This window comes from Ctenopharyngodon idella, chromosome 22 (genome assembly GCF_019924925.1).
Source record: "Ctenopharyngodon idella isolate HZGC_01 chromosome 22, HZGC01, whole genome shotgun sequence".
Lineage (NCBI taxonomy): Eukaryota > Metazoa > Chordata > Actinopteri > Cypriniformes > Xenocyprididae > Ctenopharyngodon > Ctenopharyngodon idella.
Genome location: NC_067241.1, coordinates 5,139,467 through 5,159,868, shown reverse-complemented (window position 1 = coordinate 5,159,868; position 20,402 = coordinate 5,139,467). Strand labels below are relative to the sequence as shown.

The 20,402-nt window shown below is 36.7% G+C and overlaps 1 protein-coding gene across 1 annotated transcript; it reads right to left on the bottom strand.

Moving 5' to 3' along the window:
* Positions 1-679: 679 nt before the first annotated feature.
* On the bottom strand, positions 680-19,950 carry avpr2aa (arginine vasopressin receptor 2a, duplicate a). The gene is made up of 6 exons (XM_051880868.1): positions 19,405-19,950; positions 12,480-12,850; positions 11,643-11,888; positions 11,333-11,479; positions 7,268-7,868; positions 680-5,013 (listed from the first exon to the last, which is right to left on the bottom strand). Exons 2-6 carry the CDS (start codon positions 12,846-12,848, stop codon positions 4,814-4,816), a joined length of 1,563 nt encoding a protein of 520 aa, XP_051736828.1. The 5' UTR covers positions 12,849-12,850; positions 19,405-19,950; the 3' UTR covers positions 680-4,813.
* Between the last annotated feature and the right edge of the window lie 452 nt (positions 19,951-20,402).

Sequence of the window (20,402 nt, the reverse complement as noted above, 5' to 3'; positions counted from 1 at the left end):
TAAATATTTGTCATCGTTTTTTAAAAAAGTTGTGTATATTTTTTACCTTTAAAAGTTAAAAGCAAATTGTAGTTCTGACTAATAAACACTTGAGGGCAGTAAGACTCCTCCGATATGAGCGAAGTGGTAAGTCAGTCATAGCCATAAAAATGGACTTTTCTTAGCATAATAGTATTTTCCCAAAATTGTAAAAAAGAAAAAAAAATTCCCCATAAAAATGTCAGCATATAATTGGCTGACATTATTATGACATAATACAAAATATTGGACCAGTTATTTCCACAGTAGTTTCCAATACTTAGCCTTCATTTGACAGCTTTACATTTTTATAAACTTATAGACCATTCGTAACGTTTATATAATACTACAACACTTGCAATTAACTTATAAGTGCAAACAAGACAGGCTATTAAATCAAATTCAATGTCTGACATTCAGAAATGTGTTTCTTGTCTTTTCAGTATCTAGCAGCGTGCTAGTAACATGGCCAGCTGCCAGGGCGTCCTAAGGCCAACTGAAACTCTAGGTGTAAGTAATTTCATCCTTATTAGAAAGTAATGCTCAAAGCTTATGCAATACTGTAATATAAACATGCAGTTCTTGCAGAAATCCAGGAAAACATTCTTGCAAAGGGCTCCTAGATAAATATTTCAGAGATGAAATGGGGTACAAACTAATCTTATTTTGAGCAGCTTTTTATTATAGGCTGATTCGATCTGCCTATAATTCGATCTGATCTGGTGTGAAAATGTCTTTAGCAGCAGCTGATTTAGACATCCTTTTTTCAGCCTTCTCTCAACATTTATATACTAGTTCTAATGTTTTTGTGTTTAGTTTGTAATCATGTTGTATACATCCATGCACCACATCAGTACATGCAACAAAAGTATTCATTCAGGTTTTATATTTCATAAAATTCACACTGTTATTTCTTATTTCTCAAATAGTTTTTGGGATACATTTCAAACAGTTACACAGAATGGAACTAGAATAATATACTACTAGTGTCATAATATACGTTATAATAAAAACTGTTAACTTTGGGCTCTAAAATCTAAACTTAGATGAAAGACTCTTCTGCCGGAATAATAATTATTTATCAGATTCCAAAGATGCTTTTGCTCCAAAATGGACCACTTTTGCAAAAAAAAAAAAAAAAAGTAGTATTTGGGAATCCATCATTCCGAGAGGAAAATTACAGAGTGGAACTCCAGTCCAGGTTTGGCTTTCCTGGACTATTTTGAAAGCTTAAATTCTTTGTTGTCACTTCATGCTGTTTATTGAGTCATATATTTTTCTGATTTATTTTCTTTATAAGCTTCATGCTATATCTGACCCCAATTTCTTCTTCATGGATGGGTCAGCCTCTCAACAGATCTATTTCCCCTTTATATCTCTAAAACTGCCAGAATGGCAGTGAATTAGTGAATGACCTCGGACACAGTCACAGCACGCCGTCTAACACTGGCAGGATTTCTGTAGTCGTCCTAAACCATGGCCATTAATAAGCACAGCGTCTCTGTCCAACAAAGCCTACGGGATGAGAAGAAATGATGGTTTCATTTATAGGAATGTTTCAGGGATCCAAATCTGTCCCTCATGACCCTGACTTTCAGGTTTGCACTTTAAGAAGGATGTATATTTTTGCCACGTAAACAGTGTTTAATAAAGCTCACAGTAGTTCACATTAGTTTAATACTGATCTTCATTGTATTTCCTGTTCTCAGAGGAAACAGACTTTAAAAGAATTCAAGGGATAATCTGGGATCAAAAGAGATGTGTATATGATGATGTCAGAGGGATGGATGCCCATTTAAGGACATAGTTTTGGTTTTGTAAGTGAGCACAGAATGTTCCAATTACTATTCCTCCATGAAGTAAACATTTTGTTTTAGTATGAATTGTCTGTTAGCCTTATAAACAGTAGTATGTTTTTGTGTACAATTTTTACAACGCTTTTTGGGTCATTATGCAACAAATGCCGACATACAGCTGAAAAAAAAGAGAAAGAAATCGCTCAAATCAGTTTCAAACGTCCAAGTATATATAAGGAGGGTTCCGATAATTACAGTATACGGTAATGATGCATATTACTTACCAAGTAAATAAATAAATACGTAGAAATTAAATATGAATTTAGGGTGTTGATAGCATTACCTTAGTCCACTACAACGTACAAAACAATTGTAGTAGCAACAAGAGGAAAACTGCAACAATATTACATTAATGCGAACATTGCCAAATGATATTTAATATCTTAAAATGATCTTTAAGGGTCCTCCTTTGGAATGTACAGGTTACTTTCATTCACAGTTCAGTAAGAAACACAACCATTAATAAAGTCTAACATTTTGATTTCAAGATTAGGTTAAAATGCATCTGACTTAGTATGAGCTTCATAAAAAGAGTCAGATTATTTGAAATGCTTAGAATTGTGTTCCTGCATTAGTTAATTTGCAGATACAGAAGTCAATTAACAAATGTGACATTTATGGGAATTTATATATGCAAGCAAACATTGCCTATACTAACTAAACTAGACGCAGATCAGTTTGTGAAGAATTTTAGCCCATTTGTACAGTCCAGATGCCGAATGATAACCTCATCACCATGTGTTATGGCTGGAATGAGATATTTTCCTGCAGGGATGCATTTTGTCTTCATCAAACTTTCAATCCTAATTTATGCCGTAAGTTTAACTTTCATCTTATCTGTCTGCAGTGCATTCTTCAAATAGCTGTCATTGATCAACCAGATGGTCTTTGACAAATAGTCATCATGGTGGCAAGCCTGGGGTTATTTGTGACCTCCTGATTTGTCTTCCTCTTTGCACTGATTTCAACTCTTGTGAAGACTAACAACTGCGTTTGGTTTCTTACATTTGTACACCATTTATAGATCAAGTAGTTGTGTAAACCTTTTCCATGGTCCAGAAATCATGAAGAGTGTGCTGTATCAACCAATAAGGTGATTTGTTTTGGTTGTGTTCGACAAAGAGGTTAATTTGGGTCATTTGTTCTAAGCTTTTTTTCTGATTTTATGAATCAAACCAATACTTTTTGACTATCATTAAATTTAAATGAAGAACAGCTCACATTTGGAGTAATCTGAAAGATAAATGAAATAAATACATAAATAACAGATAAATTAATAAAGAAATATCTCACTCTAAAAACGCTGGGTTGTTTCATCCCTTGTTTGGGTCAAATATGGACAAATCCAAAGATTGGGTTTATAAATTTAATTTAAAAATTGGGTTGGGTTTGTCTATATTTGACCCAAACATGGGTTGAAACATGAAACATGGGTTATTTAGAGTGTAAATAATAGATAAAAAAAATAATAATAATAATAATAAATAAAAACATATGCTTAATTACTATTAAAGTGTCCCCCACAATACTATTAGGATTTATGATTTTTTTTTATTTTTATAGATTAGTCCATACACTTACAGCCTTGAATTTGTTTTGTGATTTATTGTGATACTTTAAATTTTCTTTATGGACTATATCACAAAGATATGACAAAGACATTTTTTCCTCTTTAAAATATAGAATAAATATATTTAGATAGACATCTGTATCAATAGATTGTTTTTACTATTATTTACATTATATCTTGTGTTTTTTTTTTTTTTTTTGTTTTTATCTAAGCCTATGAACAGTGTGACAAATCAGCTACTGCTACAAAATTATTCTCTTAATCAGTACTTTGCTGTTGTTTTCTAGTAAAAATAGCCATTCTTAAAACAAGATAAATTTAATTGAGCAAAATTTTGTCTTTTTAGAGGTTTATGTTTCTTACCCCACTGGCAAATTATTTTGTTTTAAGTAAAAATACTGATTAAGAAAATGATTTTTACAGAGTATCAGAGGACAGGATCTGTACAGGCTACTTATACATCAGTTCATTTCAAGGCACTGTATAACCTGACGTCATTTCAGTTTCTCTTCTTTTACCATCTTCTTATATTCTTTATGACTTCCTGTTATCCTATTATATACACAAATTTAAATAGTGCTCTATAAATAATTCAAACTGTTATTGAGGAACTGAAAGTGTTGCTGCTTTGCACACTGCTTACTTGGTCAGCCTGCTTATTTTTCAATATGACACAATATACAAATCAGTCAATGTGTGTTCAGTTTTTATACCTGTACCTTTTGTATTGAATTGTGTATGAAAGTCAGAGATTTATCCAGTAAGGAATGAATGTATCACTTTTTAGTCCTGGATTTTTATGGCATAGATTTGAACTGTCCCCTGGATGTAGTTTCGATGCATGGATCACATAATTTATCTTCTTCCTCAGTCCTTGCCATGCAAGCTGTGAATCTGAAGAAGACTTATGGCAGAAAAAGACTGATAAATGGGATAAAATTGCTGGCTCTGAGGTTAAGGCCTTGATCTCTTCTTCCTCTGCAGTTAAGACTTTTATCTCCACCTCTCACATAGTGGACAGTTTCAATAAAATATAATGTCTAATAAATTATCTCAGTATTCTTTGGAGTGTAATTAAGTTTATTATGACAGTCAGTAAGCTGTTCTTTATTCTGGTGGATGAGATCAGCATCATTATCAGTGGTCCGATTTTTGCATAAAATCCTCATGAAATGATCTTTATGTCATATATTGGTCCTGTTTGCTCATTAGCATACCACTCTTCACAGTTAAAATAGCATCTTCAGCTACTCTGAATAGAAGATGTAGCAATATCTCATGACAACATGTCTTCCACATGCATAGGACAGTTACACCCGCATAAATCGCCACCTCTGCTGACACTCAATTTTAGTTTATTCTGTAGGGGTCAGTGCTGGTTGTCCTTGGTGGTGGAGGTGTTTATATCACTGGAGTGGTCATGCATCGAGCTCCTGCGGGGCAGCGTTGGCCGACAGCGCAGTAAAGCGAGAAGTTCGCGGGACACGCTGCTGGAAAAGGCTGTGTAGATCCATGGGTTCGTACAAGAGTTCAAACTGGCTAACAGCATCAGGATGGTGAAAGCCATTCCTGAAAATGAGGGAGGGGGGAGAGAAAGTCACATCAATTTCAAGTCAAATATCGTAGAGGTCATGTTGTTGTCCTCATTTAAGGGCTACGACTAATATAAACCACATTAGAGATGGTGACACCTTGAAATGTGCTGATCTAAGAGAGGTTTCAAAATTCGACTAGCATAAAACCTTGTTTATACTTGCGCGAAAACTCGCCCCAGCTAACGGAATGTTCTCAACGCTATATGAACAAACATTGTTCGAGTAAAGTTATTTGGTCTTCAATAACATTATCAAAACATTTAGCACAAAAATGTTATTTATACATCATTCATGGAACATTTTTCTAAATCATTTTAGTTTGACGTTCGTTTAATTTTTTTAAACGTTACTTAATAGTTGTTTCAGATGGTTTAGAGAACATTCAAAAGTAATGTTTAATGTTTGCAAATTGATCAAATTGAACATTCCCTTAATGCTTTCTTTAACATTCACATAACCAAGATAGAAATGTTTTAAAAACTGAACGTTCTGAGAATATTTAGAAATAATGTTTTCATAACTAAATGGGAATGTTAGCAAAATGTTCTTAGAACATATTTTTGTTAGCTGGGGCCACTCTCTGCGCCTCAAGGCATTTATAGTTTATATTCGCAAAACAACAAACATACTTAAGAACCAAATCAGTAGGGTATTTACATTGTTCATTCCAGTGTTTGTTTAGTCATGTAGGGTTTGTTTATGACTTTTATAATAATTTTATGAAGAGCTCGTTAAAAAAATGTTTGATTTTTATTTTTATTTTACACAGTATAAAGTAAATCTTGTTCGGGATAATGAAATCAAACCTTTAGCATTATTTGCTGTAGCGTTACACTGCCTCAAAAGTACAAATTTGAAAATCAATTTGTCCTTTTTATCAAAGAATCCTGAAAAGAAATGTTTCATGGTTTCCATAAATGTTACTTGGGCTCTATAATTCAGCTTTGCCATCACAGTGATAAATTACATTTTAAAATATATTCAATCAGAAAACAGTTATTTTAAATTTAAATAATATTTCACAACATTAGTGTTTTACTAGATATTTTACTGTGCTAATAAAAATATTAAAGATTCTTACCAACCCATAACTTGGTAGTGTATAGAGCTTGTACTTAATGAAACGGGAAATAAAAAAATGAAAGGCTTCTAAGCAGAGATTTATAATAACAACAAATATATTATAATTTAATTTTCCATTGTGGGAAATGCAGTAAGAAAACCTCTTAGAACTAAACAGTTTATATGACATTCAACTGTTCAATCAATGGCAGTATGTTGCCCATTTGACTACACGTAAACAGCTGAAACAAATCAAAAGCAGCTGGAGTGGGAGAACAGATGTGTGTACATTAGCAGCTTTCAGTGGCCCGTGGTGCGAGATATCAAAATCTGGTTAGTGATGTAAGAGCAGCAGGGAATGGAGAAGGGTGATTTATTGGTGTGAAGAAAAGGGCTTTAAATATGGATGTGTCTAAGAGGAGAAAGTTAGATGAAAAGATAGAGGGCGTTTGCAGGACATTTCTTGCGGTAAACACCTACTTCACTCATTACATTGACGGGCTCCACATTTTCCAGATAATTTGCAACCATTCCAAAGCACTTCCACAATCCAATGAGTCAATGCTCTTGTAAAGGATTTAATAATGCCCTTATTGAACAGCCAAATGTTGTCATTGAGTTGTACCTCACGCTTTACATCCAAAAATGGCTATGCTATACTTAGTGGTAGTAACTGATTACATCTGGATTATGTAATCAGATTCCAAAAATTAAGTACTTGTAACTAGATTAGATTACATTTTAAAATGTAAAAAAAATGTTCATAATCAGATTACTTTTATTGATACTTTTATTAATTACATGATTGATTCATTGATTCTCCCTAATTATTCTATTTTCTATTTAAAAAAAAAAATTCATAAAAAGCCAAACACTTATGCAAGTCTTCCAGTTTTGTAGAATTACACACACCAGTCAGGTGACCACTGATTTTTGTTTCTCTTTGAAGGAGACCCTTTTTTTTGTTGATAACAAAGAATGGAATATATTTTCTTTTTCTTTGTATTTTTATATGGTACACAATAATTCTACTCAAATCTATGTGATAAACAAATGACTAACTACAATTATCGTCATGTAATTTGTAATTAGTTATTGACTAATTTGTAAGTAATCTACCCACCACTGGCTATATCTTTCTTGTGAGGACCACTTTAGTTTCTCACCTTGGTCAGGGGGGTTGGGGTCCCAGGCAGCCCACAGCTGTACAATGAAGAAGGGTGACCAGCACAACGTATAGACAAGCACAATGACCAGAGTCATCCTCACTGTTTTAGACATAGCTTTCGACACACCTGTAAGAGGTGGATGGAGAGGGCAAGGTGGGAAAGAGGGGTTTGATGGAGTATTGGATTCTTCAGTAGTGGTGTTCCTGTGAGGAACAGAGTATCCATGTGATGTCTGGGAAACAGCAGAGTTGCTCCAGATGGTGTGAGGGTGAGTCTGAATGTGAGGCAGCACATCCGGAGATGAACTTTGAGTCTGTGAGGCTAGATCATTGGGACTGTGGCCGTCCTGACAAGATTGATCACAACAATCGGGCTCTGCGTCCTCAGTGTTGCAGGTGTGAGAATGGGACGAGCCACTGTTGGTGTTCTTTTTATGGGGTTCTCTTGCTTCTCTCTGCATGTGTGAGAGTCTAGCTGAGCTGGCCCGCTTTTTGAAGATGGGAAAGTGAAAAATGACCAGGTTCTTCTTCATGTCAGCAGAAACCACACGTTCTGATTTCAGGTAGATGTTATCATGGATCTCTTTGAATATTCGTACCTAGAGACACAAAAATAAATGAAGATTACATTTGTTTAATATTTTTAACTCATTATTTGAAGGTGCAATAAGTGATTCTCTACAGAATTTTTTTTTGTCATACTGGTTGAAAGTCTCCTCATATCCTGATAGCAATCACTATGTTAAATGGTCTAAATGTATTTTTATAAATATATATCGTCTGTGGAAGGTGTAGGACCATAAAATGTTCATCCAATTATTAAATTTGGTCCAAATGAAATAATAGGATGTCCTACCTGCCTGTTTTTTACATACCCTCACACACACTGTTCGCGCAGATATCATACGTTATCAGCGCGTTTCATGCTGTGCAGAGTTTATACAGACCTCAGTCATGGAGCACCGCAAACAAACAGCAGTCACATTTTACAGTTCCTACCAAATCAAAACAATGAGCTTATGCTGCGTTTAAGCCAAAACTACCATAGTTAAGAGATGGTAACCCATGACGTTCTAACCGGAGTTATGCGTATCCATGTCAACACCGAAATTAATCTGCAGCAGTCAGGTACAAGCTCTCTAAGATGTTTACGTTCATTATTATCGTAATGGCATGTGCTTTGAGACATGAGGTATTTTAACACTGTCTCTTGTGATGCTTTGCAGAGAGCAGCAGTGTGTGTGTGCGTTCATGTGTTTTGGAAGAGGTGTGGCTTTGGACGGCGATTTGCAGAGAGGGTGGAATCATATGCTTTCAATGCTAGCAGGCTAATGTTAGCATTTCACAGATCACCTACTGCACCTTTAAATATGACATTGCACATGCTTTATTCTGTTCTAGGTTATTACTAAAGATCACCACCAGTAGGTCACCACCACCACTTTGATATCATACACTGATCGGTCTGTACAGTGCCGCTTCAAGTTGAACACACCTATAGTGGTGGGGATTCTGTCAGTCGAATCGTTTGAGAGCCCAAACCATATGAATTGGTTCATTAAAAAGATTCACTCAGATTGGCTCACTCATTCGTTTAAGGTACACTATGTACCTAAATGCGCTCTAGTGGTTAATATACAAAACTCCATGTATCTTGCAGAAGAACATTGTGAACATCACATCCTTAGATTTCCCCGGCAAAAACGTCCCAAGTCATTCACATAAAAACCAGTCAACAGGGTTTAATAGACGACCTAGGAAGTTGGGGAAGGTCTCTTTTTTTATTTTTATTTTTTTAAATACATGAAAATTCTTATATATATCCCCTTAAATAATTTTTTAAAAACACTGATTCGTTCTCAAATGAAACAGCACTACTTCATACTAACAAAACAGTTCTCAATTCTGGATTATCTCCAAATTTAAAACGTGGAGCGTCTAGGTGGTGAATTGATTCTGGTGTGTTACATAAGGAGGATGTCCAAAATGTGCAGTTTTGAGAATCACTCATTTATAGTAAATGGTGGAGAAAACCTCTCTTAATGGAAATCTTGTTTATAAACCAAACCCAGATGGGACATATAACAGAAGTATTATTATCATTTAAAGACTTTGTATGGTGGAACTGTGAAGCTCACCAGTGAAGCTCAAGTATGAAATATTAACTGCAAGTAAAATACCCCATCAGTTGTACAAACATTCACAAGAATGTCAAAAGACATCTGGAGGTCAGCGGCAAAAACAACCTTACACATAAGTTCATAAAGTGTGGGGAGTTTTCCATTATTGTAGGTTTTTGTTGGTATTTTTTTCAATGTATTTTAAGGAATATAGAATCTTTTCATGCCAGTAAGATGTTTGCTTGAACGGATTACCATGCAGGTGTTTAATCAGACCAGAGGTTGAAGATTCTTGCGAAATGTTTTTAAAAGATGTTTGTTGCCAAAGATACATTGTCCACATTAAGTGGGAAGCAGTTTTAGGTTTGGTTTATGCACAGTGTACTTTTTCTTAAATAAGACTGACTTCCTGGGAACAGTATCAGCTTGGTGGAAGGAAAGATCTGCACATTAGAGAATTTCTCTCCTGAAATAGAACTTCACTGACCAAAACCCCTTGACCAGGTCAGAGAGCATAATCTCACCAAACAAGCATTATGATACATGTCAGGGGATCTGCCTCCCCTCAAATGATTGTCACCCCAGCAGCTCATGATTTATTAAAAAGATAAAAGTTCTTTTCTCCAGATCACAGCTGAGACTTTTCAATAGTGTTGCAGGAATGAGTCCTAAAACCTGAAAGCGAGTTAGCATCCGGTTCCATCATCCTGGAGTTAATGGGTTTTTTAATGAGTTTTTGGTTAAATGCTTGAAATAGTGTTGGCAGTTAATACAAGCTCAAGAAAAACAGATAATGCCCTTGTAGAAAATTACCATTTTCTGTTATTTCCTTCAACCTTAAAGGGTTAGTTTACCCAAAAATGAAAATTCTGTCATTAATTACGCACCCTCATCTCATTCCAAACCCGTAAGACTTTCGTTCATCTTCGAGACAAATAAAGATCTTATTAATGAAATCGAAGAGCTTTCTGTCCCTCCATTGACAGCCTGCAACTACCACTTTCAAGCCCCAGAAAGGTAGTAAAGACATCATTAAAGTAATCCTTGTGACTCCAGTGGCTTAACCTCAAGTTTATGAAGCGACACGAGTGCTTTGTTTATGCAAAGAAACATTTATTTATTAATTTACCACTTTATTTACTAAATATTAATCTCCAATGTGCGTCCACGCAACAGCGTCTGCCCTCGCATCAACAAAGCACGCATGCGCCTTGGTGGTCTCGTGAACATGCATTGGAGATTAATATTTTGTAAATAAATTGGTAAAAGGTTTTTTTTTTTTTTTTTTTTTGCGCAAACAAACCACTCGCATCGCTTTATAAAATTGAGGTTAAACCACTGGAGTCACATGGAGTACTTTAATGATGTCTTTACTGCCTTTCTGTAGCTTGAAAGTGGTAGTTGTGTAGGCTGTCAATGGAGGACAGAAATCTCTCAGATTTCATTAAGTAGATCTTCATTTGTGTTTCAAAGATGAACGAAAGTCTTATGGGTTTGGAACGACATGAGGGTGAGTAATTAATGACAGAATTTTCATTTTTGAGCGAATTAACCCTTTAAAACACAACCCAGTGCAATACATAATTCAAAATACGGGTAAAACACCTGTGAAAAATCAATATGTAAAATTCCCTCATATTAAAATGGTACATTGGACAGTATTTATATAAACTATTATTAGAGTGTAGAGGGAGTTGATCTATCATCTATGGTGGCGCATCCAAGAAATAAAATCCCTATGTTAACATTTATAAAGAAACACTATCGATAAAAAAACGGTTAATCACAATTACAGTAGTTGCTTTTAAACTAAGCCCACTAGTTGTAATTCTAATGTGGTTCTATAATGTCTAATTAATGTCTTCACATTTATATTTTTTTTTAAGGTGAGTACGAAAACTGGGATTAGAGACTCAAATGAAATGCACGGGCACCAGCAGTACCTGACAAACGGTGATAATAAAGGTAGGAACCACAAACACGGCTACAGTCATCCAGGTGACATAAGCTTTCAGCCCCCAGGGCTCGGCAAAGTGCCCCCAGCATTCGAACACTCCTGGAGAGACCTCTGACCTGGAGAAAATAAACACCTGTAGGGAAGACAGCATTGGGAAAATATTTTAAAATAGTTCCTTTTGTGTTTCCTGGAATAAATAGCACCATATGGGTTTGGAGTAAATTGAAGGTGAATAAATAATGGCAAATACTGGGTGAATTATTGCTTTAAGATTGCATATTCACTGATTGATGTACCTGCGGCACACTGAGAACAAGGGCTAGACCCCAGGCTACCATGATGGGTGTATTCCAGCGTGAAACTGCCCCTCCTTTGTAAGTCTGTAGGGGGCAGCAGATGGCATTATGGCGGTCCACTGTCATAGCAACAATCATGTAAGAGGATGCAAACATTCCCACAATCTGCAGATATTTCACTGAGCGGCACAGCACGTCAGGACCTTGAAATCTCTCTGTGATAACCCATACCAGCTGTGGGAGCACCTGCAAAACAGTGTACAGCTGTTGGCATGTCACTTAAAAGAAATAATGCCAGGGTTGCCAACTTTGGTTACCTGGCTGGAGTGAGATTTTGAAGACATTGCCAGAACCAATCACAGGCACCTATATAAGGTTTTGAGGATGCAACAATTCATTTTTAATTTCATCTTACAAGGTTAATGTTGTACAACATATACTTTTTTGTAAACTTTTCAACTGCATGCTGCATGATGTTAACAAATATTTGATGAAAATCATATTATTTTAGTCTAAATGATTGCACTCATTTTTTGTTGAGCTCTCATTTGAAACGCATGCACATGCATCTTTGAAGTTTAACCACGACTTGCTTGCTCTTATGACTGTTTTACAAAATGGAAATATGTGCATGATTTTCAAATCATAATGTTTACAGAATAAAGAATATTAGAGAAAATGTAATATAAGTGCGCTGAAGAAAGCATCTCTCAAGCACATTTTGAATTGTCTTTGTCATTATTTGGTGTGAGATTTAGTATGAGAGCGTGAGACAGCCTAAAAGCGTGTTGGCAACCCTGTAATGTTATGATAAGCATTAGATGAAATTCAGCTCACCTGAAAAAACGCTACCACAAGGTCTGCAACACACAAATTGACCATAAATAGGTGCATGGGTGCGTTGTATTTGCGCCGCCTCAGCAGAACCCACAGTACAAAGCTGTTTCCTAGTGTTGTCAGAGCGAGAACCAGACCCAGAATTCCAATCTCCGCTTGAGCCAGAGCCATGTCCCGCATCCTGAATGGATCAGGCGCCTGAGTGGGGTTTATTGAGCTGTTTTGAGACACCAACCAGAAGTATGATCCTCCTCTGAAAGTGCTGTTGAGATCAGCATGCTCAGAGAATGAGGAGGTGGTGAGGTTGGACCATGCAACGGTTGCATGGAGGGATCCTTCCCAACCTGCCTCTCTTGAGAAGATCTCCATGCCTGCAAGAATTGGTAACAAGGAGGTATGATATAGATGATTTGCTTCAGAGCCCATATTTAACATTGGACATCAAGTGGCAACCCAGAAGGTAATGTAAATAGTCTAGAAATTAAATGTGTGTGTGTGTCTATATATATATATATATATATATATATATATATATATACACACACATGGCCATCGCATTGCAACGCTCATCTTATTTATGATCTTTTACCACTCAGTTAGTTTAGCAATTTCACAGACACACAAAAAGCAAGCAAACAAATGTTTCCTCTTCCACTCTTTTTACTTGTTTTATTCCCCATGGTTACAGTTTTTTTCCTAAAATGAGTCTGTCGAGTCCTCTCTTTTTTGTTTTCTTTTCTAAATTTTCCCTGACTTGATTTGACTCCTACTATCCCACCCAGCTCAGTCCATCACATTCGCTCCCCATTAGTATCTCTCTCATTCCTGATTGACTCCATAAAGTCCTCCTCCTTCTTTCGTCCTCCCTCTATTTTTCCGTTGCCCATTCCTTTACCCCATTTTCTATCGCTTCCTCTGTCTGTTATCAACTGCTCCTTGATCCCAATAAAATGTGGTTTATTTTCTTAACTATGCAAATAAATAATTCAAATAAAAATATCAGTTGCAAAAATGAGATTGACAATTTGAGAAAGAGTGGTAGCATGGGAGGCTGGGTTAAATAAACAGAGAGGAGGAGGTGGGGTGAGCAATAGGATACAGAGATGAGAACACACAAAAGAGAAATAACTATATAGGGCCATGCATACCAATACAAAGTTTGCCCATATATGTGAATAAGAAAGGCTAGGTTAAATGGGAACAAATATCATTTTTCTTATCCAGTGATGCTAGACCCAACACCAATTATAACTGGTAACTAATTATAAATGTCATTTTACTGGCAAATTTGTCATGATATATATACAAGCAGCAAAATACCAACCCATAGTGCATGAAGCATTGTCACCATACATTACACAGCGAATGTGACAGGATTTTATAGTGTGGAACAAAGACACAATGGTGTTAATTCATCATGTACTGGTTGAACCTGGATACTTGCTAATACCTATTCATTCATTTTATTATACTTTGAAATTAAATTAAATTAATTATACAGTCCAATCTAAAAAAAAAATGAGGTGCCTATTATTCTGTTTCTACCTATCCATCTCTTTATTATGTCTTTGACTGTACCTTTCCCTTTGTTTCTGCACATTCTCTCCCTCCCTTTATGTTTCTCATTCAATCTCTCTCTTTCTGAAAGACCATTGTTTCCAGCTATCGCCTCATCTTAAATCAATGTGAGGTTTCTTTACACTGTGTGTGAGCTATATGTCTCTCTGTGTATTTATCTCGACTTTGGTGTTAATACAGCCTTCACCTGTGTTCCCCTTAATTCCCACACACAAGTTTAGAACTTTCTAACAGAAAATCAATTTCAGATAATTTTTTTTATATATTTACACAGCCTTTAATCAGTTATCTGAAATTCAATTTTATTTATTTATTTTTTATATTGAACCGTTTAACTCTTTAGCCCAGAATTCTGGTCTGACTAATATAAGAATGTTTCATTTAGAAAAGTAATTTACAGCACCTCATAAATAATACCTGATAATATCTATTATCTGTCATTCTACTAGCACTCTATACTTCATTCTCTTTCAGAAAATATAAATACTAAGATTGTGAAACTCTTGCTTTTTACAAAATTCGTTTTTTTTTTTTAAATGTATTTCGCTGTCTTTCCAGGTCCAGTCATAAATAAAAGCGAGTGTCCCTGTCACAGCAGTGTTTGAGGTCATCTTCTGAAGCAGCTGATGCATGAGCTGTTCGGTTTACCCTTGCTTTGTCATTTTCTACCTTTCCTTGAATCCCTTTCCCTCTGAGGAATCCACTAATATGGTGCAACAGAAATGTTGACCTAGACTAAATATAGCTGATGATACAAAAATGCACTTTGCTTTTGCAAGCTGTTTTTTATGCAGTATACTTGAAAGTGTTATAAACATGGTTAGACAGCAAAGGTAGTGGTGTGATGGTGTGCTTGGATAGATCACCTCAGGTTGCTCCAAGATGACTGGCTAGTGGCTATGTAATTATTGTGCAGTGAGTTGGAATTAGCATTTAGGAAGGCAGTTTATCTTTTTGAAAATGGTCAGTGAACGGAAGTACGTAAAAATGTTTGTCAGACAGGAGGTTAAACTAAATATTATATGAGCGCTTTATTTTGCATTGAGCAATTTTTGTAAAAAAAAATATTCAGTAACTAAGCTAAGCTAAATAGTGTGTTTTTTGGTCATTAAAGTTAGTTTAAAAATTAAAAATAGTTTTGGACTATGATCTAAATATTGGTTCAACAGATTATGTAAATATTATGATATAATGATCATTATGATAATTTTAATATTAGATAATATTTGATCAAATATATATAATAGTTACCACTGCAGACAATGTTATTTGAATCCTTTAACATAATTGGACAAAATTGTACCATATTCAATTAAAAAATGAGAAAATTTGTCATATTTTGTATGTTGATTTTGGGGGAATCATGATACTTTTGCACTTAAAGGCCCTGTTTCCACTTGGTATTTTAATCCGTCTGTTTTGTCCACTTTCAACCACTTCTGTCCTGATTTCTTCGAGGGGAGGGCCTATGGGCGGGTAAATGTATGGGTTTTTTCAATCATTTCGATCTAGTGGACAAAATAAGCTTGCACAATTTACATATGAATGCGCCCAGAGACGACAGAAAAACATACGAAGAGCATCAGCTGTCGTTTCTGCTCTGACAGCCGCAAGACCGTGCGTGTTACAAATCAGGAATGGTGAGAAAACATTGTGCTTGGTACGTTTTTCATCCTCAAACCAAACTTGGGTCTTCAGCCGACAAAGTTTAAATCCCGTCTGGCTAGCGCGCTTTCCATAATGTTTACGCGTTAGGTCAGTAGGTGGAGAGTAGGCAGTCTTTAGCGGCTGTTCGAACACATTCGACCACATGTGCGTTTCCACTGCGAAAGCGCTTTCAACTACCTCTGGAAGTGGTTTAAAGTGGACAAGCTCAAAAAGTTTTACACCCCGTTTACATCTGTATTTAGCGTTCTCCACTTGTAATCTGATCGACCACAACACATCTTAATACCAGGTGGAAACAGGGCCAAAAAGTCTGGAATTAAATAATTTCCAAATAATATTTTCAAGGTTGGGCGTTTGCAGTATTAAGCACACAATGAGGGAGAATACAATGAGAACAATATTTTATCACATATACTCAGAAACCCCTCTGGAAACACAGGAAATTAAGCACTACCACATTGACTTACGACATATACAACACCGAACAAAGAACTAAGAGAGCACGGGGTTTAAATACACAGGGAGTAATCAACGTAACAGCGGACAGGTGTAGAACTCAACTCAGTAACCAGGTTAACCTAACCCAAACCAGAGCAGACCTAAACAAAAACAAAACAGTGAAACTAAACATAATCCTGACATTGCACCCCCCTCCGGAAGGCGTGTCTTCACGCCATAACTACTATTTACAGTCCAACAGAGGAGGGAGGGTGGGGTCTCTGGAGGTGGACGAGGGGATAGCGAAGGGCAGGAAACAGGAGGAGATGACGGCGGAGCCAGGTTGGAACCCAGATCACAGTCAGGACGAATGACCATGGCGGGGTCAAGGGAGGGAGGTGCCATGGTGGAGAGCAGACTGAGACCAAGCGACACCGATGGATCTGGTGGCCAAGGCGAAGCCGCAGCGACGAGCGTCCGAGGTGGAGCCAGGGTGCTGCAGGACTGAGGTGCAGCCAGCGGTACTAAGGACCAAAGCAGTGTCGGAGGGAAGGTTGGAGCTTGATCGAGCCGAAAGGGTGGAGGGACGAAGCGCAGCTGAAGGCCTGGAAGTCCGTGGCGCAGGCAGAGCAATGACTGACCAAGGTGGAGCCAGAGGGACGAGGGAGCCCGGTGGACCCCTAAGGACGATGGTCCCAGGTGGAGCCGAGGGAGGGAGGAGCCAAGGTGGAGACACAAGAGACTTGTAGCTGGGCAGGACCAGTGGAGGCACAGGAGACTTGGAGCTGGGTGGGACCAATGGGGACGGGAGACTCAGGGAAATATCCTCTTCCACTGGTGCATGGGCAGAGCTCCATTCCGTTCCCACAAAGGTCACGAGGACACACACTAGCACGGACAATGTTGCCGGCTCATGCATCTTTTCAGATTCTTTGTGGGGCTTGGGCTCCGTGCAATGATCGGCTCAGGTGTTCACTTTGGCGCTGTCATCACGGCAGGCTCGGGGCTCTTCATCTCTGCTGGGCTCTGGCATAGGCTCCATGCAGTGTGTGGGAGGCGGCTGGCTGGGCTCTGGGTCCGGAGTGGGGCTGGTGATATCCTCTGCAGCGGGGCAAATGGTGAACGCAAATCCGTTGTTCACCAGCATCCACTCCCCAAAAGCAGTGAAATCCCCCCGAGGACCGTTCCCAGGCAGATACACAGAGAAAGCGGTCCAGATGAGGCACGCCCACCCAAAAGTCCCTCGTGTGATCTTTGCTCCTTCTGCTCGTGGCAGAGCAGCTGGATGGCTGGCAAGTCCATTATTGAAATACTTTTAAGTTGTCTTTAATAATAATCTAACAAGGAACATGCAGGACAATCAGAGGAATATACTAGAAAAAAAACACTTAATCATAAACGACACGGAACCAAAAACAGAAGTTTAAATACATAGGGAGTAATGAGATAGCTAAATGAACAACAGGTGAATGTAATACTATAGAAACAAACAATTATCAAGAACACAGGCAAACTGACACAGGGAGAACCAAACTAAAACACACTGAAACTAAACAGAACCAAAGCCTACAACTGACAAATATATATTAAGACACTTTTTTTCATTTACACATGTAATTGTGTTTAAATGATTCTGACAAACAGAATAAAGATTTTTGACAAATTGGACTTCCAGAAATTGGCCAGAATTTCAGATATATTATATGCAGACCGTAATAATTGCTCAAGATGGCGAGCGTCTAGAAAACAGGTCACGTTGCAACAGTTTTGTGCGTCATTAAAAATTGTATTTCTTTCCAAAATACTCTTCTTTAGCTTTATCTTCCAATGGCTTATGCAATTGCCAATTAATTTTCCGGGTCATGGATGCCTGCCATGTATCATAGTATTCAGCACCTTATTAATTTAATCAACTGCACACTAAAATATTGCGTCAACATGTGTCCAAAACCTCCCTGTTGGATTTCAACAGCTTCTCACACCTGATAAGAACATCTTGAGGAACCTCTGGCAGGATGAAAGTTCACAGGGACCATAATAAGAGTACACATAAAAAAAAATAAAAAAAAATAGTACATGACCTTTGTCTTCATTATTGCACTGATTCATTTTTCATTCTTTAATACTAAATCTTATCTTCACTTATACAAGAGCTACCCAAAATTACCAAAAAGACTCTTACTGTTCGCAGAAGTTAAAACTAAAAAAAAAAAAATGCAAGGTTTATTCCAATTAACATTCTTCATGTTCTGAGACATTAACCAGTTAGCGGATGAAGGGGCATTTTTCTATACAGTGGCCACATTACAAGTCTGCATGAACAAAACTCATCAATCTGGTAAACAAATTAGTTGTGCTTTGTTTCCGCAGTCTGAAGTAGTCATTTACAGATTAGTATATGGGTTGTTGACAAATCGCCACCTTGGAATTATAAGGTTCTGTCTGCATTCTGAGCAGTTTTGAGATATTGAGCTTCAAAGTTTTTGCATTACATTATCATTTGTAGATAGAACCTTTTTGTTTTCTAAAAAAAGTCACAAAATGTACACAACTTGTACACAATGTACACAAAAAACATCACATAATATAAATAAGTTAAATTTTGACAAAAATGTCAGATAAAACCTTATAATTCCAAGGTGATGAAATGTCCATGAATTTTCAAGATAAACATTTTAGGTTTATACGATTCTATAAGGGAAAGTCTTTTCACCACTTTTAAAAGCCTTTTGAATTTATATAAAATCACACACACATACTATGTAGTCTCTGAATTAATGTGAATTAATGTGTCATGAAAACTGCATATAATTCTGAAATAAGTAGCAACTAAATTTTGCTACTTAAAATAGTTACTGTCAGTGTGGCATGCATACTCCCATTCTAGTAGATTCTGACAGAGTTTGCCTTACTAATGCTGAATTTCTGACTTATTCTTGCAGTAAATAACTTTAAAAATGTTCTCTTGGCACTTTTATAATTACACAGTATTATAACAATTTTATTTTCATAACATTATTATTATTATTATTTTACCATAAATCTCAATTAATTTTGTTAGATTTACGCTTAGAATGGGGAAAACTATTTACCAATAGTGTGAAAAAGAAAATACTCAAGAAGAATTAAATATATATTCTCTGAAAAGTCAGAATATTGCTTGTCAAATAATTTTTTGCATAACAAACTTAAGAAAATAAATTTTTGCAGTGCAGATGCATTTTATTTTTAAAGAACTTACTCTGTTTTCTTGAATCAGCAGCAATAATCCATGTAATCCATGTGTTTTGTGAGGAGCCTCGTTCAGTTCTTTAAAGCTGCAGTTTTGCTTCGTGATGGTTAGTTGACATAAGAGCTGCTGTGCTTATGAAGAGCGTTGAGATATTTCACCACCCTATGTGAACTTGTAAAACTGTAGTTTTGCAGTTTTCACCCAAGTTCATGTTCACATAATTCTGAGCTTTATTTCTTCACGCAGCCCTCGGACAGAGGCAAGCAATTTATTCCAAGTAAAAAATGTCCCACCGTTCCTGAGACTCTGCGTGTCTGAGCTTTAATTTCCCACTTTACATGAGCACCGGTGCGCTGATGCCGTTGAATTTGAGCCTGTCCTAGTATAAACATATCTCTTACATTCACTCACCCTCTCTCTTCCCTCGCTCCCTCCTGTCTCTCCTTTTCTCAGGTCTCTTGTGTTGTTAGATGAGGGGAGGAGCCAGTATCATGAGGTGTTCTTATACATCCATCTCCACTGACACACAGAGAACAGATAGATAGAAGCTGAGAGCTCTTTGTCACAGCTTGTGCTAGTGACATTGTTCAGACTGGGTGATCTGTGTCAATATTTGCTTCCATATTTACATTAACGTCCTCTGGGTTTGACTGCACTCTTGGCAGTGTTTTATTCTGTTGGACTAATAAGACTGATTAACATTCACACAATGGGTTTACGTATGTGTAAATTGTGAAATGTCTTTGCATGCCTTCAGGTTAGGGTTAGGGATATTCCACTGATTCCTGAAAGATAGACAAACAGGTCACAGAGGATACATTTCCATTTTGGTAGAAATAAAAAATGGCCACTGTGTTCTTTGATTTTATCAAATGATAAAATAAGTCATTTTACATTTTACAAAAATGTTACCTCTTTTATAAGTTTCCACAGTTAGTCCTTATAATTTTTAAGATATATTATATTATAATATATTATGGATATATTATAAATTATACATACATAAT